This window comes from Podarcis pityusensis, assembly GCF_964106645.2.
Source record: "Podarcis pityusensis genome assembly, chromosome: 8".
In the NCBI taxonomy this organism is placed as follows: Eukaryota; Metazoa; Chordata; class Lepidosauria; order Squamata; family Lacertidae; genus Podarcis; species Podarcis pityusensis.
The window spans coordinates 73,468,406-73,491,581 of NC_138033.1; the positions used below are offsets into that span (position 1 = coordinate 73,468,406).

A 23,176-nucleotide genomic window follows, 5' to 3' on the forward strand; every position below is an offset into this window, starting at 1 on the left:
TCTATTAGTCTATTTATACTTAATTCCTTATAGCATTTCTACTAAAGCCATATAACATCATTCCAACATTTTTCTAACATTCATTATTTTTTACAATATTTCTAAAAATAGTATTAAACTTTTTCCAGTCTTCTTCCACTGTCTCTTCTCCCTAGTCTCGGATTTCTGCCAGTCGTTTCCGCCAATTCCATATAGTCCATCAACTTCATCTGCCATTCTTCCCGGATAGATAAATCTTGTGTCTTCCAGTACTTCACAATGAGTATTCTTGCTGCTATTGTTGCATACGTGAAAAGAGTTCTATCCTTCTTTAACACTAATTGGCCGACCATGCCCAGGAGAAAGGCCTCTGGTTTCTTCAAAAAGGTATATTTAAATACCTTTTTCATTTCATTATGAATCATCTCCCAAAGTGTCTTAATCCTTGGGCATGTCCACCAAAGGTGAACTCTAATCCTCAAATTTGTCTGTTTTTCTTTAAGTTCAGTCATAGCAAGCGTCAACTTATATTCATCAAGTTGCTTCTGTAGGGCTGGGGCTCTCTTGCTCTTTCTCTCCAGTTGTGTTTCTTTACATTCAGCAACAACAGCTTTTTCCCTGGCCTCCTCCGCAGTTTGCCGTATCGAAATAGGTTCCTGTGTCAATTTCTGGGTAGTTTCTATATTAGTATTATTTATACTTTCTATATTTAAGTTAGTTTTAATGATTGAAACATCCACTTTCGCATTTATCGTGTCCATTTTCCTATGAAGCTGATCCAATGAATCATTTATCTTAAATAATGCCGCCACTAGAGCCTCTTCTGTCTGACTTCCGGGTTAGCGCCATCGGCGAATGGCGGAGTTCCTTCGACCGGAGGAACTAGATCCGTGGAAACTGGGTCTTCCCGCCGCGGCGAAGGTGGGGACCCGCTAGAAATCCCAGGCGGAGGAAGCCTGGGAACGTGGGGTTCGGCAGGGCACCAGGAGCGCCCCCCTACTCACGGGAAACCCCTTTTTGGGATTCCGGAGTGAAGTGGGGTGAGCGGTGCGGTGCTGCGAACTGACTGCTACTTTCACGGAGTGAAGCCGCACAGCCATCGCCGGAGAGCGCTGACTTTTTCCTGTGGACAATTGGATTTAAAACAAGTACCCATGAGTAGAAATGGAAAATTGGATCAAGAAATATCTTAATTTGACATCGAAGCGGGAAGGTTCAAAACAGGAAGACCGCCTTCCGCTTTTTGTATATAGACTGAAGCAAAAACCTTGTAAGCTAAAGCCTAGAAAGTCGTTAAAAAAGCCTAAATTTACTTCATTTATAACTACTGAAACCCCCTTGGAAGCAGGAGAAAAGGGGGGGGGACTTTGTGTAACGCCTGCAGGAGAGGGAGTGAAGAAAGATAAGCTTCCACCGTCTCTAACCTGGGAACGGGGTGTCAGAGACAGAAATTGTTGGAGAGGTTCATTGACTGTGAATGGAATACTTTGACAGATAGCTAAAGAAGAGAAATAAATTGATTCCAATGTTGCCTTTTGCATTCTAAAGAAACAAAATATATGAAAAATGAAAGTAATTTTCCTTTGTTGGACTTGTCTTAAAAAGATGGATACAAATAGAAATTGTCTCCTCTAGAGGGAGCTTGCTAAATTGTTGCTGCAGTCTACTTGAGGAATCCACAGCTGTGAGATTAAGATCGTGGGATTAGTCCTTTTGACCTTGACTAAATATGAGCTGGAAGGAAGTTTTGGTGCTTGCTTTATGCAAGACAAATGCTTTGTTGGAACAGATGCATGAGAAGATGGATTTGATGAATGAGAAAATGGATTTGATGACTGTTGTGGCCAATAACTGTGGACAAATAGTGAATAGTGATACAGAAACCATCCAGGGTCCAACTCAGGAACCTGTATTGAATGGGCAAGTGCAGAAGATAATGGAGGAGGCTGCGGTTGCACCTCAAATAATACAAATGGAGAGGCCCAAGGCCCTACAGGAGCATAAGCCGCTGTTTTTGAAGACTGAAGTTGGAGTGGGCCAGGGGGAGTCTGGAGCTGAGGAGGCTCTTAACTTTGGAGAGACTTTGAAATATGCTCGTAAACATTTTTTGGATTATATTGATGACTGTGGGGAGTGGGACTGTGGGGAATGGGCTGGTTTGATGAAGGGAGACGGAGATAATTTTGGGTTGGAACCCCCCAGAGACCTACTCCTCAATGAGAAAGGAAAGAAATTAAGAAAGAGACCAACAAAAGACAAGGAAAAGTGCAGGTATAAACAAGAAGAAGATGATCTACAGAAGGGACATGGAAGAGACTTAAGGGCCTCGGACATAAGACTTCCAGGTTGATGGACTAGATGGAATGGACAGTAAGGACTGACACGACCCGAGACCAGGAAGAAGAGACGTTGGAGGAAGATTGGAAGAAAATTTATAAAAAAAAAAATATATTTAGGGAATTAGCCTAAAATTAATGAATATTAGGGAAAATGTTGGAATGAAACTATATGACTCTAGTAGAAATGGTATCAGGAGTTATGTATAACTGTGTATTAAGTTTCAAGCTTTAAGGTATTTTATGGTAAGATAAGGTTAAATAAATTAAGGTAATTTGAATAACAGAATATGGGGAAAGATGGAAAGGATCTGTTGAGTTAATTAATAGGTTAAATTGTTAAGATAAACTATTTAATAAAGAATGAGAAAGATGGAAAGAATTTGCTGAAATAACTAACTAAACTAGAATACAAAAAGGGAGGTGTGAGGAGGTCAACGAAACAAGCAAATGGAAGTTCAAGATATATAATATGGGATTTGTGTCATTTTTTCCCTTTTTTTGCTGTATTGTTGTATTGGTTTTTATTTTTTGTGTTTTTTCCCCTTCTTATGCATTGTAGTGTTGTTTTTTATTTTTTCTCTTTTTTTCTGTAATTCTGAAATTATTAATAAATATTATTTTTTAAAAAATAGAGCCTCTTCTGTCAACATTTCTCTTGGTTTTACATATACTGGTACAAAGGCTCAGAAAAAGCAGGGGGGCCTGATGGTGGACCTCTCCTGGACTGTTGCCAAGTCCTCCCAGACTTTAATGTTTTGTCAGCAGTTGACTGGTCTGTTTTTCCTCTTCCATTAACCACAACACTCAAAAGATTCAAGGTCAGTCCCAGAGTCTCACGATTTTTAACTTGCAGCTGGAAATTTCCCTAACCCAACTCTTGTAAAGCAACCGGTTTCAAAGGCTTCCACTAGGGGGAAACAGTTTCTATTTGTAATAGTCAATAGTATCCTCTTTTAAACAATCCGAAAATTAGTTTCAAGTTAGTTTCAATTTTCAGTTACTTTTACTCCTTTTTAACGCAGCAGGAAACAGTAGAAACAATGTATTTCTCTTGTTTAACTAGCTGTCAATGAACGTTCTAAAGGCTGTCAATGAACATTCCAAAAGACATCAGTCCTACTAGCAGCCCGTTTCCAGGGTCAGAGTGGCGGTGTTTTAGATCTCTTCGCTCTCTCCTGCAGGCATATTCAGTCCACAACTTCCCCCCCTCTTCTCCTGCCTCCAAAAGGGGGGTTTTGTTCTTTACCGATGGAAATTTAATCTTTTACAAAAGACTTTCCAGGACTCCAGCTTGCAACTTCATTGCCTCAGTCTATTTACAAAAGGGGGAGGCGGACTTCCTGTTTTAAACCTCCCCGCTTCGATACCAAATTATACTTTTAGAAATCCAATTCTCCCGTTTCAGCTCTACTCACGGGTAATTACTTTAAAGTCAAATTGTCCACAGGAAAAGGTCAGCGCTCTCCGGCAACGGCTGTGCGGCTTCGCTCTGTGGAAGAAGCAGACGATTCGAAGCACCGCGCCACTCACCCCACGTTCCTCCGGAGCCCCGAAAACGGGTTTCCCCACGAGTAGGGGAGGCGCAGAAGGTGCCCGCCGAATCCCACGTTCACAGGCTTCTCCCGCCTGTGATTTTTACAGGTCTCCGCCTTCACCGTGGTGGCCAGACCCAATTTCCCACGGGGCAAATTCCTCCCGGTCAGAGGAATTCCGCCATTGCCGATGGCGCCAACCCGGAAGTCTCGAAGAACAGTTTCAGGTTAAGAACGGACCTCCGGAACGAATTAAGTACTTAACCCGAGGTACCACTGTATTCCCATAATTTTGCTCACAGGATGGTTTTGAGGAGAAAATGTGGGAGGCAAGAATCATGTAGGACGTGCTGATCTCCTTGGAGGAAAGCTGAGATACTAATCAGAAACATAGGTCACATCTGTGCCATACATTTGAAGCACTATTATACCTCTGGGAACTGTAGCTCTGTGAAGCCAGCACCCTAATCAAACAACATTTCCCAGGATTCTCAACTACTGTTAAAACGGTATCATAGCGCTTCAAACATGGGGAGTGGATGCAGTCGTAGTGAATCGGGACAATGTCATGATGCTATACAGCCAACCAGATCAGGCTGCAGAATAACATCACTGAGAGCGATCAAGGGTGAGGGCAACTTAAAACAAGGCAAACAAAAAACCAGTTCAACATGGAATTCTGAAAAAGACAATGGAAACCAAAGGCAGTTTTTTGGAAGGTACCCAAAGCATTTGGGGTGACAGCAGGGCGGTGAGAAGAAAAAAGAGCAAATAGTTTTGAGTCAGCCATAGGAAGAAACTAAAAGACCCCAGGGCTGGAGCATTCCCTGCGGACACACGCAAGCCGATCAGCTCCTTCTTTTGACAGGCGCTGTCTTCATAAGCTTCCCACCCCCTCCTCCACCGCCAGCCGCCCATCTTCGCTTTTGCATGCCCTGGCAGAGTGAATTAGCCAAACTGGATAGAAAGGATTGGATTTGTTTACAGACACGCAGCAAGCTTCTCAGGGAGGCTCTAAGTCTGTGTTTGATGTGCAAACCTCCAGCTTTGCCGCCATGCCTTTGTCAGGCGGACCCCGGCTCCTGCGCTCATCCCTTTGTGTGTCGCTCTCAATTAAGATTAAAAAGGGCCTTATGCCATCATCCTCCCTTCTCGCACACAGAGAAAATCCCTTTGTGGCAAGAGAGCAGCACCTTGTAGGCAGCTTCGCATTTATCTGATCTGTTGGGGGGGGCGCGCAGCGGCACAAAGAGTGGCGGGAAGCCGGGGAGCGGCGGGAGTCGGTAAAACTCAACCATTAGAACAATTGCAAATCCTGCCACTGTGGGGGGGGGGGGGGAGGAGAGCACAGATCCTGCAATGAATTAATTAAGAGCAAATTACATTTTTTAAAAAAAAAATCAGTGGTCTTTTTTTGCATTCATCTGCTGCAGTACTGTGGGAAGGGGATAACATCAGTAGCCGTGGACTGCAGACATAAAAATAACAGGAGTGTAGATATACAAGATAGACTAAGGCTGGGCTTTTTGCAGTCCAAGGGCCACATTCCCTTCTAGGTAACCTTCCAGGGGGCCACATGACAGTGGTGGGCAGAGCCAGAGGCAAATGTTGGGTGGAGCAATGAATGTCAACATTACCTTTGCATAGCAGGCTAATTTCCTGGGAGGGGAGGGAGGGAGGCGGCCAGAGGGGGTGGCACCCAGAGCACTCACTCAAAAATCCAAATGTGCCTAATAAAAGTTGGAGACTCCTGCCTTATGTGGTATAAAAATTCACCTGCTACAACAGGCATAGGCAAACTCGGCCCTCCATATGTTTTGGGACTACAGCTCCCATCATCCCTAGCTAACAGGAACAGTAGTCAGGGATGATGGGAGTTGTAGTCCCAAAAAACATCTGGAGGGCTGAGTTTGCCTATGCCTGTTCTACAACTTGGACAGAAGGTGACTTCATCGTATTATTATTTTTTTGTGGGCAGCAAACCCTACCTGGGCAGCATATGCAAGATGTGAAGCAAAAGCGAAGGATTGGCGACAGTTATTGTTTTTACCATATATCCCACCCAGTGATCTGCAGACAAGTGACCCCCCCCTCTCCTTAAGACACAGCTCCTCTTTGCAAGACCTATGAACTGCTGCACGACTCATGAGTAGCAGCCGCAGCCGCCAGTGAGTCCTCTGTGGCAACCATTCAGTGCTTTACAGTTAAAGAGCACTCAAGTACACTCGAGTACATAATATGACAATGCACTCAGTTCTCAAAAGCGAGTGCTATTTGCTTTATGTAACACTTATTCTGTAAGCCATGCTCTGCTTGAGAGGGAGGAGGAGAGGTGGTACAGTGGCGGCTTAAAATACTAAGGGGTTGTGTCCAATGTGGGCTTAGTCAAGAATAGACCCACTGAAATGAATGGACCCAGGTTAGGACTAGAATTGGATACAACCCTGGAAAATTGGGCTGGGGATCTGGGGAAGAGGGGAGGAAATTTGATTCAGATAGCACTTTAAAGGTGAATCTACTCAATTTGAACTTTCCAAAACAATACACAAACCAAAACACAACCACTCCCTGAAATTCACACCTCTCCCAATTTTGCACTGCCAGTTCTCCAGCCAAGTAATAAGTTTAAAAAACGAGAGCATGCGCTAAGGTGAAGTGTGCATAAAAATGCCTAGATATGTGTCAAGAAAATTGTAAAGTTCATAACCCCCCGAGATCTCACTGTAATATGTGGAAATATTTTTTTGGAGTGATCTGTAATAATTTGATTTGATATTTTTAAGCAAAGTGCTTGATGTGTTGCGAGGTATGTTGCTTTATGCATGATGGGGAAAATGGAAATTAATAGTAATAGTAATTTAAAAAGGTAATGCCTAGATAAAGTCACTCCCCACCACCACCAATCATACATTGGACAGAGGATATGACTCTGCTGGCAAGGTAAATACAAGAAAGTGATCTGATATATGGACTCCTTCCTTACATAGTTCCATTTGCATGAATGTCTGCACAGCAGTTGGGGTCTGAACCACCAGCCATTTCCCCTCTTCCCCTTCTCCCCCCACATAAAATGTTGCCTTGATTAACTATGATTTCGTTTGTATTGTTTGACTATATTTGTTTCTTTTTGGAAAATACAATAAAAATCTATTAATTAAAAAAACATGAAACCAACACACAAAAATACACTATATTGGGGAACATAGCTTTGAAAAAAATGTGTCCATATTAGGAAAAATTGCATACAAAAATGTGTATATTGGGCAAAAGTCGCTCTCAAATGCTGGCGAATTTTCATGCCCCCCCCCTAAAATGGAAACAGACACAGAAATGTAGAGAACTAAAGATTGTAAAAATGAGAGACTGAGACAAATAGATTCCAACATCCTTAGCTGAGAGACAGGCTGGGATGTTTTACTCAGTTACGCACAGTGGTTTAATTTAGCCTTGTCCTGAGCCGATTTCATCAGCGAGGCAATGTTTGAAGGAGTTTAACAGTGCAGCCCCCCCAGCCCCCTTCTTAACACAGCACAATCTCACCTCTGCATTCTTGCAGAGAGAGCAAAGCCAAGCCCCAGCGATAATTATAATAAATCTTTTGGTGCTGGGCAGGGAGCGCACGCCTAGCCCTGCTCCATGATTAAGAGATCCCTGTAATACCTTACGGTCCCCAGTGGGCTGGGCAGAGCGGGGTCTAGCTAAGCATTGCATCAAACAAGTTAAGAATATCTCAATCATTAAGCGGCAACCCACGGCAGCTCCGAGCGCAATCGATGGGGCAATTAGATTTTATCAGCACCTGCTTCCCTCCCCCCTCCCCCCAGGCCTCTCCTCTCACATGTGCTGGCTAGGCAGAAGTCCAAGTTATGCCTACCTCCCCTCTGCGAAAAGACAAGGTACAGCACCAGATTTATGCTTCCATTTAAGAACATAAGAGGAGCCTTGCTGGATCAGACTGGGGGCTCGTCTAGTCCAGCCTCCTGTTCCCCCAGAGGCCAAAGGAAAGCCCACAAGCAAGACCTTAACGTAATACCAACTCTCCTGCAGTTTGCAGCAGCTGATATTCAGAAGCACACTGCCTCTAACAGAGGAGGTAAAACACAGCCAACAGGGTTAGCAGCCATTGATACCTGTCTCCTCCATGAATTTGTCTAATCCTCTTTTAAAGCCATCCTAGTTGGCCACTGTTGCTTCTTGTGGGAAACAGCTCCGTGCTGCTTGAACAAGTACTTCCTTTGCTCTGTCTTGAATCTTCCAGCAGCTTGGGGAACCTATATAGTCGTACTTAGGGTTACAAACCTTACTTCTGAGTACACACAGATTCCATTCTAAGGGCCTAAACACTCTTTCTCAGCTCAACCAACCTCACAGTGCTTGCTATGAAGATACAACAAGGGGCAGACTATGTACACCACCCTCACAGCTCCTCGAGGATACAAGGAATACAAACATCCTAAATAGTTATTTAGGAGATTGCTGAAGCCTTGGATTGACCCCAGGACACATCCCTGTTTCCCTGCCTCTCTGGATCCTTAGCAGTTACCTCAATGTTTCCCTTCCCCTATCTTCAAGGCCTAGTTATGTTCTGAGCAACCAGTTCCTAAGAAGACAGCAAGCTGCCTTATCCTGAGTCAGACCTCTGGGTCCATCCAGCTCAGTACTGTCTACACCGAACAGCAGCAGCTTTGTGGGGTTTTAGACGGGGGGGGGGCGTTCCCAGCCCTACCTGCAGATGCTGGGGATTGAACCAGGGACCTTCTGACTGGCAAGGCAGACGCACTGCTGTGAGCTACAGCCCCTTCCTTCACCGGCTGCTCACAAAAATAAAGGCTCACAACAGAGCCGCCATCCATCCAATAGCCTCACTTGTTGATTTATGCACCATCACCCTTTCAAAAGCCAGCCCATCTCTTTCCCACCAACGCTGTCAATGAGAGGAAGGATCAGCAGAAGATACAACCGACCTGTCTTTCATTCTCTCCCTCTCCCTCTCTTTCAGCAGAAGACAAGCCGGAGCCTGCTAAACCCCACAAAAGGTCAGACCGCAGCATAAAGTCGAGGCAGCCACTCAAGCAAGGGGGCCGGCGGAGATGGAGGCACCGTGCGACAAGCTTCTGATTAATGCAATTACAAACCCAACCAAGGTCTCTTTCTGCTTCACTGCGTGCTTACCCACCCCCTTCCCCGCCCGCAGGCCTCTTTGACTCTCTGGCGGAGCATGCTCTGAACACACAGGCCTCCACATCACAGGATAAACACCAAGGAGAGGCTCAGAATGGCCCAGGTGAGGGTCAAAACAAAAAGTCACCTTCCCAGGTCTGGGGCAGCAGCCAAACATTTGGGGGTGGGGACAAGGCACAGGGGCAAGGAGGGAGAAGAAGAGGTGAGCCAGGAAGCTTACCTGCTGCCCCCAAGCCAACATCCAAGCTGCTTCTCTTGAATTCGCACCGGCTCTGGGTCTCTGGCATAACGAGCTGGCGACTCTGGTGGAGGTTGGAGATGAAGGAGGTGAGTTCGTTGTCCCGGCTGTGGAAGGGAGAAGAAGGGTTTCACTTACACAGCCAATTGCTAGCAAGCTTCTCCTGAGGCTCTTTTACCCTAACTGCCCTCTCCCACAAGCCAACCCTATGATACCCAAAGACCTCCTCCGAATGTGCATTTGGGGTCATTTGTGCTCATGGTGCTATCAAGGTAGTCACATGCAATCTTGCTTTTGCTACTGTTTATGCCTACAATTTTTTGGGGGGGTGGTCATACTGCTCTACTTCCAGGCAGTGCAGATTTTGTAACATCCTGTTGAAATACCGCACATGATCTGGTTCGTTTTGGTCGCTCTTTTGTTGCACCACAGCCCCTCCAGACAGCAATAATATGGTAGTGTTGGTGGAAGCATCACAGAACAACTAATAAAGGAGAATAAATTTGCCACTAATGCACTATCCTTGCATCAAGAACATGTTGCAGAATACATCAGAAAATAAAACGCAAGGCGCTAAGAACTGCATTCTGCGAGTTTGCTTTTCCCCTTAAATAGTGATCTTCTTGTGTTGTCCTTTCTGCTACCTGTAAATGAAGTTCAAAAGAAGAGCACCTGATGGTGGGCATAGAGGACAGGGCTCTTTTGTTGGTGGCCCCACACCTGTGGAATTTGCTGATCTATTTGAGATCAGGATGCAGAGACTCCATCACAACTAACAACCTTCAGTAGACCTAATGCCCATGGATTTCTCTTCTGCACTTCATGTTCAGACAGAGATATGAAAACATTCCACAACATTAAATAATTCAGGCAAAGCCCTCCACAAATTTCTCTTCTCCCTGACATGCTACGAGAACTACAGAGGAGCAAAAACATCCCACAACATTAAAGAATTAAGGCAAAGGCAATTCCCAAGAAGGTTCATACTCACACAGCCAGCGGCCTTACTCTGTGCATCGGCAAGACGCCGCACATGACCGCCCACACATTGGCTCCACGGAGACCACCCTAACCAGTGAGTGCTGGGGTGAGGGGACCAAGAGTTATCTGCCTAGCAATTGTCCCTCTTTAAACAGCCCTCCTTGAGGCTGAATCCCTCCCCAGCTTGGACCAGCAATGCTGCGGAGCTGCTCCCATGAGCCCGTCCAGAGTGTGGGAGGAAAAGGGAGGGGGAGAAGGGGCGCTAATCTCCAGTCCAGCGCTCTGCTTAATCAGATAAAGTTTATGACAGAAAAGTCATTAGAGGCAGGTGCTGTCGATGGGCGTCTGGCTCCAGATTTTCAGACAGTGGCGTGGGTTTGTGCTATCTGTCCTCTTTTGCCCCAACCCCTTGCAGAACTGCTCTCTCTACCAAACCTGACCTTAACAGGAGTCTTCAAGCGATGTTAGCTGCAATCCTAAAAGGGCTACCCTGTTCCTTCAAGGTGGAATCGCCTCGATGCAGCCACCCAAGTTACCATTTACGTGTGAAGAAGCAGCTGGTTTTCACCACTGGCCATTTAAATCATACCGCCCAATCCATATCTCCTCTCCCCTGCCAGCCTGGCTCCTGCCGACACCACGGCAAGCAATTTCAAGGCTTATCCCTTGCCTAGATACCACCTTCGAGAAGCATTATGCAAAATATTTCCAAAGGAGTTTAGAGGATTAATTTGAGGCGATTATCGGTTCCTCTTAATCGTGCAAATCAATATCTCCGGACGTCAGGGACAAAGGACAGATAAAAGCTGCCGTCAGCACAACAGGAAAAAGAGGGTGGGCCGACCAGGGGTGGGGTGAGAAAAGAGGCCTGACATGGTGGACATGCCAGTGGGTTTAATTGGCTTATAACCCCATCATCACAGCAGTCTAGGGTGCAAGTCTGTGCACCTGTTTTTTCCCCCTTCTTATGTGCAATGACCACGGAATGGCATGTTAGGTCAGTGCAATGTTCCATAGCCTGGTTTATACAGGCATCAAAATGAAGTTTATAAAGATTTACGTAAATTTATATTCTGCTTGGTTATAAAAAACAACAACCTCAAAGCAGTTTACAAAAAGAATGAAACAATGAAATTATCAATAAAAAACAGTTGATCACTTTGAGGTTTTCCCCTCCAATAAAGCGGTATATAAATTCTATGAAATAAATAAAAAGGGGAGCTCTATTTCCCCTCACAGAGCTCCAATTTCCAGAAATCCCTTGGAAGAGGGATTGATTGTTAAACCATTCTGAAAATGTTTCAACCAAATGCAAATCTGGGAAGTGGGTAATAAGCTCCAAATAACTCTCAGCATCTTTAACAAGCTACAGCTCCAATAATTCCTGGAAGCCGTCTTGAAAGTGGAATCATAACGCTTTAAACGCATGGTGTGAATGTGACCTCAGTCTCTGCTCAAAGAATACTAGATTGTCCGATTGAAGACTCCCAACTAAGTTTTCTCGAGAGGCTAACTCAGGGATTGCTATCCCCCAACACACACAGACATCCGATCATGTCACTCTCCCCACACCCCTGTGTGGAAACAGGCCAAGAACAATTTAATCACATGTTGAACAGTTCCTATAGGCCAGGGATGGGTGACGACCAGCCTCTGAGACAAATGCAGTCCTGCAAGCCTCTCCAACTAGCCCTTGAGACTCTCCCCACGATATATCCTCTCCCCCAGGGCATGTACCTTCATAGGACCTACTTCACAACCTTCTTGAACATTTTTGCTTGGCTGAAATGCGCTAGTGAACTCTGAGCGGGCATAAAGCAGCTTAATATGTAAGCAAGAAAGTCTGAAAACCGCCTACCAGCATAATGCAGGAACCTCTGAGCTGGGGACAGCCTGGGGGGGGGGGGCACAGATGCCTCTCCCCTAAAAAGAAGAGAGACTTCCTTCTGATATGCACTGATTTTCTTTCTTTTTTCTAAAACACAGCCAGCTCTCCCATGCCCGCCCGCCCTCCCCCAAACACGCACATACGAAATCAGATTAGTCGTCTGATCCCTTCCAGCAGCGTATTTTATATATATATATATTTTAAAAACGGATTAGAAAAGGAGGCCTAAGAGAGAGATAGGGATCTCCTGAGAGGTTGAAGAGGAGACAGATAATCTCCTGAAGGACTGAAGGTTGCCGTAACCATTTTCAATTTGACCAAATTTTTCTTCCCTCCACCCCGCCTTTTTGCTAATTAATGCTTTAGAAGGTTTTCAGCGTTGACAGCGCGGAGGAGAAAAGGGAGGGCAAAATACAGAAGGAACATCCAATCTCCCCCTTTCTCACAGACAAGCAAATCAAAGTATGTCCCCTATCTTAACAGTTTTTACTGATAAGTAATGGCCGCTTCACTTATTACGTCAGGAATGGGTGAGAAAAGTGGAAGCGGCAACAAAATGCTGCAGTGGGGAGTGTTGCAACTGAGAGTTGCAGCCAGCTAGCCAGCAATGCCCTTTCCCAAGAGATGCCATTCCATTTCACCTCCCTGAAACAGACCCTTTGACTCAGGTTGCACGTAACGCTGGGCCAAGTTATGGTCGTACCCAATACTAGTCCTACTCAAGAGTAGACGCATTGAAAGTTAAAGGTTAAAGCATGCAGGCTCCCAGATAGAAGACTGTGGCCTCTCTGCTTCTCTCCTGGTCCTGTGTTGCTGTGAGTGAAGCCTTGGTTTGGCTTAGTGTGTTGTGCACACCCAGGCTTATGGTTTGCCTGGAGTAAGACAAACCACAATCCCCTGACTGGACAACACATTAAACCAAACCATGGCTTAGCTGAAAAAAGGTTTAAAAGAGGACTGCACAAATTAATTGAGGATAAGGTTACCAATGGCTACTAGCCTTAACGGCCATGCTCTGTCTCCCCACAGGGCAGGGCCAGAGAAGCAAAATGTGTCAGAGGATCCCAAAACGCCTGCTCCATATTCCTCAGTTCACAGTAAACCTCAACCCACCTCTGTTTAAGAGCCAGGGCCCTGCAATTGTCAACTGATGCCCTTCTCTATGTTCCTCCTTCAAGGTCCGGAAGGTGGCAACACAAGAACAGGCCTTTTCAGTGGTGGCCCCCTGCTTGTGGAATGCTCACCCCAGTGAGACTTGCCTGGTGCCTTCTTTCTCTAGCTCTAGGTGCCAGGCAAAAGCTTTCCCTTTTACCTGGGCTTTTGGCCCTTAGTTTGAAGGATCGAAGTATTTGCAGCTTCTTTCGGTGGGGCAGAATCTGCTAGACTTGTCTTTTAGTTGTATAGATGTGTACACTTTTTAGGGCTTTTTAACAATAACAACTGTATTTGTTCTCATTGGTTTTAGTATTTCTATTGTGCTTGCAAGGCACTTTCAGCTATCTTTATGAGCAAGGAAATAAAATAACAACAACAACTTCCATCAGCCCTAGCCAGCATGGCCAATGGCCAGGGATGCTGGGAGTGCAGCAACATCTTGAGGACCACCGGTTCCCTATCTCTCTTTTAAAAGCTGCTGCTTAAACGAATAGCCTCCATCCCAGCCTGATTGGGGTTCTTGCTTCACGGACTATTTCAGGTTAACCTTGGGTGACATTCAAACACGGCAAGATGCTTTGCAAGTGACTGTGGCTACCAAAAAGACAGAAAAATGCTGCAATTCAGCCCATAACAAACAAATGCAATTGTTAATGTCTCCGCCCAACCATCCCCAGATTAATCTATTGTCTGCACGTAATGGGACTAATAGTCCGCTTGCCTTCTCTCAAAAGGCCAACTATCCTAATCCATCCTCTGTAATGGCAATATAATGATTCACCAACGGCAACAGGATAGCTCTGAAGCTTACAGGAAATGGAGCTCGAGAGGAGATATACATGTGAGATGAACTCTGGACAGAAAGATAACCTCAGCCAACCACACTGGAAGGATGAACATAGCCAGGTGTTTGTGCTGTTTTGCTGACTCTCCAGCGAGTTAGTGCTCCCCCTACCCCGCTCACTCTATTTCTCATACCAATAAAATGAAGAAAATTTAAGAACCTCAAACACCCATATCATGCATGACTGGCTCTCGACTGATGGAAGCTGGATTCTAACAGAAAGTTTGCCTGCTTTGAAATTTCTGGAAATCTTAACGCATATATAGGTGCATTGGTGTCGGCATGTTCGTGTACACCAAACTTATGCAAGAAGGTATTACTTCAGTGCCTGAAATCCTGGGCAGCTGCTGTCAGTCAATGTGGAGTTAGATGGACCAATGGAGTTAGATGGACCAATGGCCTGAACCAGCATAAACTTCCTATATTCCTAATAAATTAAGAATTGGAGGTTCCAAGTTCAATCCCAAATGGTATATCCTGGTAGGGCTGGGAGAGACTCCTTGCCTGAAACCCTGGAAAACTGCTGCCAGTCAGTGTAGACTTCATTGAGCTAGAGGGACCAAAAGATCTGACTCGCTTCCTATCCACGTTAGTGAGATGTGCAGGTGTACACGTACACACACCCTGATATTTCTTTTTAAAAAACCACACACCGTTATTAATATTGCATTTTATAGTGTTAATCTGCCCTGAGATCTTATACTGAAGGGCAGGAAAGAAACCCAATAATAAACACACACACACACACACACACACACACACTTACAGGCATTAGGAGTCAGACATGTCTTTAATGGGGAGAAGGATGAAAAGGCTAATGGATCGAGGCAATTAACCAAAAAATAAATCAGCGTCAGGATCCCTGCGTCTCTCGCGCCAAGGCTGCCAGGCGCCTGTGGGGTCTGGCAAGATGTCGAAGTGTTAGCAGTCATAGTGATGGGCTGTCAAAAGGGAAGGGAAGGAGACAGCAGTAGTGAGTGGGGGGTGCTGGGAGGGGGAAAGCTAAGAATACAAATGAGGGACAGGGAACCCGAAACCTGTGTCAGGAACAGAATCCCAATTCAAGCCTGCAACAGACCTTTGAAACTGGAATGGGGGAGTTTGGTTCCAGCTGGGGAGTGAATCTGGAACTAGTGTGTATGGAGGGTGGGGTGGGGTGAGAGAGAAAAAAATCTATTTGGTTTACATTTATAGGCGATTCAACTGGATTTCTACTTTTCAAAACAACATGAGAACTGAACACACAACCATCCTTTGAAATTTGCACTTCTGCCGAATTTTGCATTGCACTTCTCCAGCTACATAGCATGTACATAAAGGCATATAAAGTGGGATAAAGTGTGCACACAAACACAGGTATTGATGAAAACAACATGCAAAAACATGTTATTTTAGGTGAACCTGCTTTGCAAAAAATGCATGTTCTTAGGGAAAATGGCATAAATACTAATGAATTTTCGCAAGGACTTCAAAAATTAAAACAGCAAACAGGGGTTGAAAGCGGAATTCAAGATTGCAAAAATGGGAAACAGAGAGATACTGAAACTGACAGATTTGCCCATCCCTAGTGACAATGCACCATCGCATCGAACAGCTTGATCCTAGCTATGTGCCCCCAAAACAGTCACTAACACTCACTGGATATTTATTTTGGGAGGGTAGGGGGGTGGAATAAAAGGAGACCCTGAAAGATAACGAGATATGAAATACAATGGAAAGCCATTCCTTTTTTAAAAAAGAAAAAAGTTTTACTCATCTTGCCATCTCTTAACGATCCTTCCTCCGCTGCAGAGATCGTATTAAATTTCCCTGATCAATACAGTCGCCATAAACCTGTCCCGACCCTCTGCCCTTCCTTAACATATAAAATAAAATCCAATATGCAAAGCAAGGAGCCGTGTTGGGGCCACGACGGCAGCAGCATAGACAGAGCTGAAGAACCACAAAGACATTAAGGAAATGGACGGAGGTATCTGCCTGTGCATCCACTGGGCAAAAGCTGCAGGGAAAGGCGCTTCCACCTGGCCACTTTCAATATTACCTGTTTGGTGTGGATGGGGAAACTTGCACCTCCCGACATTGCTGGACTCCAACTCCCTTCAGCCCCAGTCACCATGGTAAGTAGTCAGGAACAGACCCAGTTTGTCACCACTAGCACGCATACACACACACACACAGGCTGGGAGAACTCAATGGCAGCCCCCTGGAGGCTTCACCTGTGGCAAAACATGCAGCTAGCTCCCCATAGCTACGGTTTTGGAGCTGGAGTCCAGCAACTCATGACCCTTCAGATGATGCCAGGCTGCAGCTCCCAGCATCCCTGACCATCGGCCATGCTGGCTGGGGCAGATGGGGATTGGAGTCTGCACATCTGGAGGACCAGAGGTTCCCCACCCCTGACCGACATAATGAAAGGCTCTCCCCTGAACAAAAAAGGTAAAGGGACCCCTGACCGTTAGGTCCAGTTGCAGATGACTCTTGGGTTACGGCGCTCATCTCACTTTATTGGCCGAGGGAGCCGGCATACAGCTTCTGGGTCACGTGGCCAGCATGACTAAGCCGCTTCTAGCGAACCAGAGCAGTGCACAGAAATGCCGTTTACCTTCCCGCCGGAGCGGTACCTATTTATCTACTTACACTTTGACGTGCTTTCAAACTGCTAGGTTGGCAGAGGCTGGGACCGAGCAATGGGAGCTCACCCCGTCAACGGGAACAGACCCACAAATGCCCAAGAAATGTCAGCCCCAGCTCAAGTCCTTCGCTGCCCTGTGCAGTTGTATTATTTTGAAGTGCAGGATATAATCACAGCAGCTCCCATCATGTTTCTGACTGCATAGGTTCAACTTATACAGTGGTACCTCAGGTTAAGTACTTAATTCGTTCCAGAGGTCTGTACTTAACCTGAAACTGTTCTTAACCTGAAGCACCACTTTAGCTAATGGAGCCTTCTGCTGCTGCCGAGGCGCAGGAGCGCAATTTCTGTTCTCATCCTGAAGCAAAGTTCTTAACCTGAAGCACTATTTCTGGGTTAGCGGAGTCTGTAACCTGAAGCGTATGTAACCCGATGTACCACTGTACAGCTCACAGAGCTTTAACATAAGAACATAGGAGTCTGCCTTTATACTGAATCAGACCATTGGGTACCATCGAGCTCAGTACTGCCCACCTTAACTAGAAGCAACAGTTCAGGGTATCAGGTGGGAAAGTCCTATCAGGAGATGCCAGGGATTGAACCTGGGGTCTTCTGCATGCAAAGCAGATGTCCTAACCACAGAGCTGCAACCTTTACTCCCTTTCGCCGACTGAAATGGAAAGTTCCACGCTTTTAATGAGAAATGCAGTTTATTCTGCAATGCAAGAAATGTTCCCATTTTGAATGCCAGCATGAAGTAAGTGGGAATCCCGCGGAAAAAAAAGGCAGTTTTAACAGACACCCCCCCCCTCCGGTTTTACTGTCCAGCTTTTCGTTAGTTCATCTAACAGCAACAGAGTTCCCGTTCATACCAGCCTCCTGGAGTGTTGCAGCTGGCCCAGATAACAGGGCTGATTGGGCTTTTCAAGCCTCGGCTGCAAATCAAAACCTCCAAATTAAACTAGATCACACGCCATGCTTTAGCGGGTTATTATATCATGAGCTTGTCGTCCCAGTGACACAGCATTATCAAAAAGCTTGCAGGAACTGCGTGCCTGGCAGAAGACTTGGAGCTGGAACGGCCCTACCATTAGGGACAGTGAGGCGGATGCCTCAGGCGGAAGTGAAGTATTGGAGGGTGGTGCTGTGTATGCCCCTGTATACCCTTGTCCTCTACCCCCATCAGCAAGCTTGCTGCTTTATCAAGAGGTCTGGAATGTGATGTGAATGAAGAAGCCAATCCATAAGCTCAGAGCCCTAAGAACAGGATCTGGAGTGAACAAATTTCAGGACACATGGCAAACCTTCCTTACGCTTGTCTCTGGAGACAAAAATAACTGTAGCGCCCCACCCCCACCCCAAGCCACACATGGCTAATTGTGACTAAATACTTTGGGGTTGGGAAATCTCAAAATATTCTCAGCACTGATGAATGCAACTTGAATACATCAATGAGATGTGATTGTAACTCCCTGTGAAACATTTTCTCTCTTTGTTATGATTTATCTTTGTGCTTTTACATTTATAAAAGTAATACAAAAATGTTTTGCTTGTTTTGAAGCAGGCCTGCTGCCTTCAGGTGGGGTGGGAACGAACAGCCCCATTGCCAGTATTGAAGTAAAACTCAATGGCCGGCCAGTCAGCTTCGTACATGGAATGGGAGGAGGCGAAGCATCATCATCTCATTTGCCTTACACTTAGGAGGTGAAGTTTTTCAATGTGACACTTTGTGGTGTAACTCCGTTTGCATGTACGGCAGCTGCGGCATCTCCAGGTAGGGCTGGGAATGAAGACTCCTACCTGAAGCCCCAGAGAGCTGCTGCCAGTCAGTGTGTGCAATACTGAGCTAGATGGACCAACAATTCTGACTCAGGATAAGGCATCATTTCATGTTTCTTTTCCTGTCAGGCATCAGCGGGGAGGGGGCAGGGTGTCAACATCATTTACGGCCCAGGAATTTCTGCACTCAACTCTATTCGAGTACCAAAAGGCAACTTCTTTGCAAACAAAAAAAGGATCTTGTTGCCAAAGTTTCAAGAAGAAAAAGGGGGTGGGGATGGGACCCCGATGGTGTCACGCTTTGTGAGGCGTCTATGTTATTTAAGAACGAGCGAAACAGGAGTGATGTATCAGTCAGAGCTGCCTAAACGAGAGCGAACACCAAGGGACGGGGTAGGCGTGTAAATCAGCCAGAGCCTGCGCCAGAAGAAAAATAATGATCTTTTTATGGATGCCATTAAAAAGGGAACCCCAGCCTGCTCTATAAATACTGTTGCAGCACGACGACGCTGCCTGAACAACCTTATTTAACAGAAGCTGGCGCCTAACCTGTGAGACATATGAAAGATCTCAAGGACAGTTTGACCAGGTTGGGGTGTGTGGGTGTGTATACTTGGGTGAATATTGAAAAAAAAACCACCTTTAAAAGCAAAACTTATCCAAGCTCTTCAAGAGCAACACTCTGATCTGGGTCTTCAGTCCAGGATGTGAACTTGGGAATTTCCCTCTGGATAAGCCACAGAAAATTGAGTACTCATCCCTTCTGGGAGACAGAAAAGGTTGCCTGGACCCATCAGACATGGCATTATGGGCATCAGACACACATCTCCCTCCTCCTGAGGCAAGTGGTTGTGGCAGACGGAGGAAGTACTGAGGAACAAAAGTATATTGTGTGGCGTAGTGGTTAGAGTATCGGACTATGACTTGGGATACCAGGGTTCAAATCCCCACTCAGCCATAAAGCTGACTGGATGACCTAGGGCCCAGTCACTGCCTCTCAGCCTAGCCTATATCACAGGGTTGTTGTGAAGATAACATTGGGAGGGAAAAACCATGTACACTACCTCAAGCTCCTTGAAGGAAAAGGTGGTACCTCCGGTGATGCACTTAATTCGTTCCGGAGATCCGTTCTTAACCCGAAACTGTTCTTAACATGAGCCGTGCTTTTGCTAATGGGGCCTCCCACTACCGCCATCGCGCAACTTCTGCTCGGATCCCAGGGCAAAGTTCAAAACCAGGAGCATCTACTTCTGGGTTAGCAGAGCTCATTATCTGAAGCGTTCGTAAGGAGGACGGTACATAACCCAAGGTTCCACTGTATATAAATGCAGTAATTAGAACGCAGCATCCCTGCACATTAAGCAGAAATACAGGAAAATGGCTGAGGAACAGTCAACCACCCGTGCTGCATGACCCCAATAAAAAGAGCTGCCTGGATGAGGTAGACAGGTGTGATGACAGTGGAAAGGCAGCGGAGATCAAACAATGAACATGTGGGGTGGGGGAGCTTGGTAACCACAACCCCACAGGCCCCAGGCATTTGTGAGAGAATGTGGCACCAAAGTGCTGTTAGGCCCAATGCCAATGATTCTACCACAAGGGCAGAAAATGGCAACCCAGAGAGGTAGAGTGTGCCAAACTCGAGCTGTAGACTCACCAAGCCGCCAACGACTGATTCCCTCATGCTCAGTCCATCAAATCTAAACTTTTCTCCCTCCCTCAAAAGCGACAAGTAACAGTGCGGATGAAGAAGTAAGAATATGGAGGCCCAAATGGACAAAGGGGGCTGGGGGGGGGGGAATAGGGGAAAGTCTGAGGGGAAAGAACTGAGGATGAAACGCTAATGAAAGAAAGGAGATTTTCAGGGCCCACCCCATTCCTGTAATTGTAATATGTTTTATCTGTTTTTTATTCTGAAGTTTAAATTGTTGTAACCTGCCCTGGGACCTGCCGGTGAAGGTAAGGCAATAAATTGAGTAGTAACTTTAACTCATAGGGTCCCAAATGAGGGGGAAAGCAAAGGTGGAAAAAGACTACTGAACTCACAAATCAAGGCTACAGATGGGAAAGAATTTACCACTTCAGAGAAGAAAGACTAAAGGAGAGCAGGCAGGGTTGGTCTGGAGAGAGGGATGACTCCCCACCGTCCGCCTCCCACCCAGGGAGGAGTCAAAAGCAGCCTCTCTCAACCTGTGGGTCCCCAGATGTTGTGAACTCCCATCACCCCTAGCTAGCAAGGCCAGAGCTCAGGGATGATGGGAGTTGTAGTCCAACAACATCTGGGGACCCACAGGTTGAGAACCGCTGGTCAAAAGGATCCAGAGGACCCTTCCAGTAGTAGGAGGCAGCTTGCCTATAAGGAATGCCCTGGGGCAACATTGGGCAAATTAACATTAACGTCTGCCCACTTCCGCCTCTGGCGCTGCCCACTCATGTGTGGTGCAGACCAGGGTTCAAATCCCCAATCAGAGATGAAACGGATGGGAGTGACCTTGGGCAGCCAGAGTTGCTCAGCCTATCCTATTTCACAGGACAGGATATGCCACCTTGAGCTCCTTGGAGGAAAGCTGGATGAAAAAGTATGCGGTCCCCGAAAAGTTGCCTGGAAGGGAATGCGACTGTCGCACTGAAAAAGAGTCGTAAGAAGAGCTTGCTGGATCCAGGCAATGGCTCATCCAGTCCAGCATCCGGTTCTCGCAGCAGCCAACCAGATGCTTACCAGAAGCCTGGAAGCAGGAGCTGAGCACAAGAGCCCTCTCCCCTCCAGAGCACAGTCATCATGGCCAACAGCCATCGATAACACCATCGATTTGCCACCCCTATTCTAACAGCCTCACATTCTCGTACAACCAAAAGGATTAACACCCTCTGGCTGCGGTGCAAGGGATGATTCGCAGTAAGAGGCTTCCCCCAGATATGCTTGGCTTTGCACAGACCAGCCTGCAGGCGGGAAAGGCCTTGAGCCAGCCAGCAAGGTCAGCCCTCTCCAAAACTCCCCGTTCGGTAAGACCAGGACCTCTGAGTCAGCCGAAAGAAAGGACGGTGATCTGAGAGAAGCTGACAGCTCAACTTGATCTGAGACAACCCCCCCACCCCCCGTTTCCCACTTATCGCCTTGCACACAGCACGACAAAACCTCCCTAATCGCTCGCCGCATGGCCAATACCTTTCTTCGCCGGTCGATGGCGGGCAGAACAGCCCCGAGAGGATAAAAACCTGAAGATGAGCAACGCAAGGATTTGGGTCAAGGCTCTCAAGCCTTGCAATCGAGTGTCTAATCAGCGAACAGCGAGGGCAGCGAGACAGGGAAGGAGCGAATGTGCCGCTGCAGAGCGCAAGAGCTCTCCGGTATTGAACAGAGGGGCATCGCAGCCTGCCGGGAAGCCGCGGGGTGGTTTTCATCCGAGATGCTCAGATCTGCCTTGGGCAAGCCAACGTTAAAGTGAACAGGGCTATGCAGCCCACCAGATCTAAAGAGCACCTCCCGCCTGCCTGCCTCCTTCCAACTTATTCTAATGTCAAGCTAGGGAGGCTGTAAAAGGGCCCTTTTCAGCTCTGCTAGGCTTTGGGATTAAGCACATCATGAGCTTCTCTTCTGTTCGGACAGCAAGTGCCTAGCTAAACTATAGCACTCACTCCCACGGGAGGCAGCAATGGCCACCAGCCTGGACGGCTTTAAAAGAGGACAGGCAAATCTATGCAAGAAAAGGCTATCAATGGCTACTAGCCACAATGGCTATGCTCTACAGCCAGTGTTGGAAGCAGTATGCCTCCATGTGCCCATTGCTGGGAAGCAAAAGTGGGGAGAGTGAGAGCAGGATGCTGGACTAGGTGAAACAGGCTGTTGCCTTGATCCAGCAGTCAGGCTCTTCTTAAAAGGTAAAGGTAAAGGGACCCCTGAAAATTAGGTCCAGTCGCAGGCGACCCTGGGGTTGCGGCGCTCATCTCACTTTATTGGCCGAGGGAGCCGGCATACAGCTTCCGGGTGATGTGCCCAGCATGACTAAGCCGTTTCTGGCGAACCAGAGCAGCGAACGGAAACGCCGTTTACCTTCCCACCGGAGCGGTACCTATCTATCTACTTGCACTTTGACATGCTTTCAAACTGCTAGGTTGGGAAGAGCAGGGACTGAGCAACGGGAGCTCACCCCGTCGCAGGGATTCGAACCGCCGACCTTCTGATCGGCAAGTCCTAGGCTCTGTGGTTTAACCCACAGTGCCACCCACGTCCCAGGCTCTTCTTAGACTCATCTTATTCCATCGGATGGGTTTAAAAGGCCATGAGATAAATTCATGAAGAGTAGGGCTATCGTGGCTACTAGTCACGACAGCTGGCTTCTACCTCCATCGCTGGAGGCAGCAGACTTCTGAATACCCGCCGCTGGGAGTCACACGTTGTGGCACCTGTCCGTCTCGGGAGACAATGGAGGAGTGCTCCTTCGGGAGTGAAGTCAAACTGTTGGAAGGTTACAGCACCTGATGTGGTTTTTAGAGAGGGCCCAGTGCAGTTGGTCCAAGAGGAAGGTCCAAGCGTAAAGAGCAACTTTGTTTAAAGGAACAAGAGGCCTTTTTTATTGCAGATACGCATCTCTGCAGTGTCTGCTCCTTGCCAGAGTTCTGAAGGACTC

The 23,176-nt window shown here is 46.7% G+C and overlaps 1 protein-coding gene and 1 long non-coding RNA gene across 13 annotated transcripts in view; one reads left to right on the forward strand and one right to left on the reverse strand.

Moving 5' to 3' along the window:
* SAMD11 (sterile alpha motif domain containing 11) overlaps positions 1-23,176 on the reverse strand; it is a 297,706-nt gene that overhangs the window by 71,890 nt on the left and 202,640 nt on the right. For all 11 annotated transcript variants that reach the window (XM_081016053.1, XM_081016051.1, XM_081016046.1 and 8 more), the window contains one exon: positions 9,252-9,376. In XM_081016053.1, the coding sequence (XP_080872179.1) occupies positions 9,252-9,376 (125 nt within the window). The remainder of the gene's footprint in view (positions 1-9,251; positions 9,377-23,176) is intronic.
* Positions 305-8,997, forward strand: LOC308482831. 2 transcript variants are annotated; one of them, XR_013989439.1, is made up of 3 exons: positions 305-366; positions 5,829-6,018; positions 8,850-8,997. It is a non-coding gene; the product is annotated as an uncharacterized lncRNA (long non-coding RNA). The 2 variants fall into 2 exon arrangements; XR_013989440.1 differs by having other exon boundaries at positions 8,853-8,997.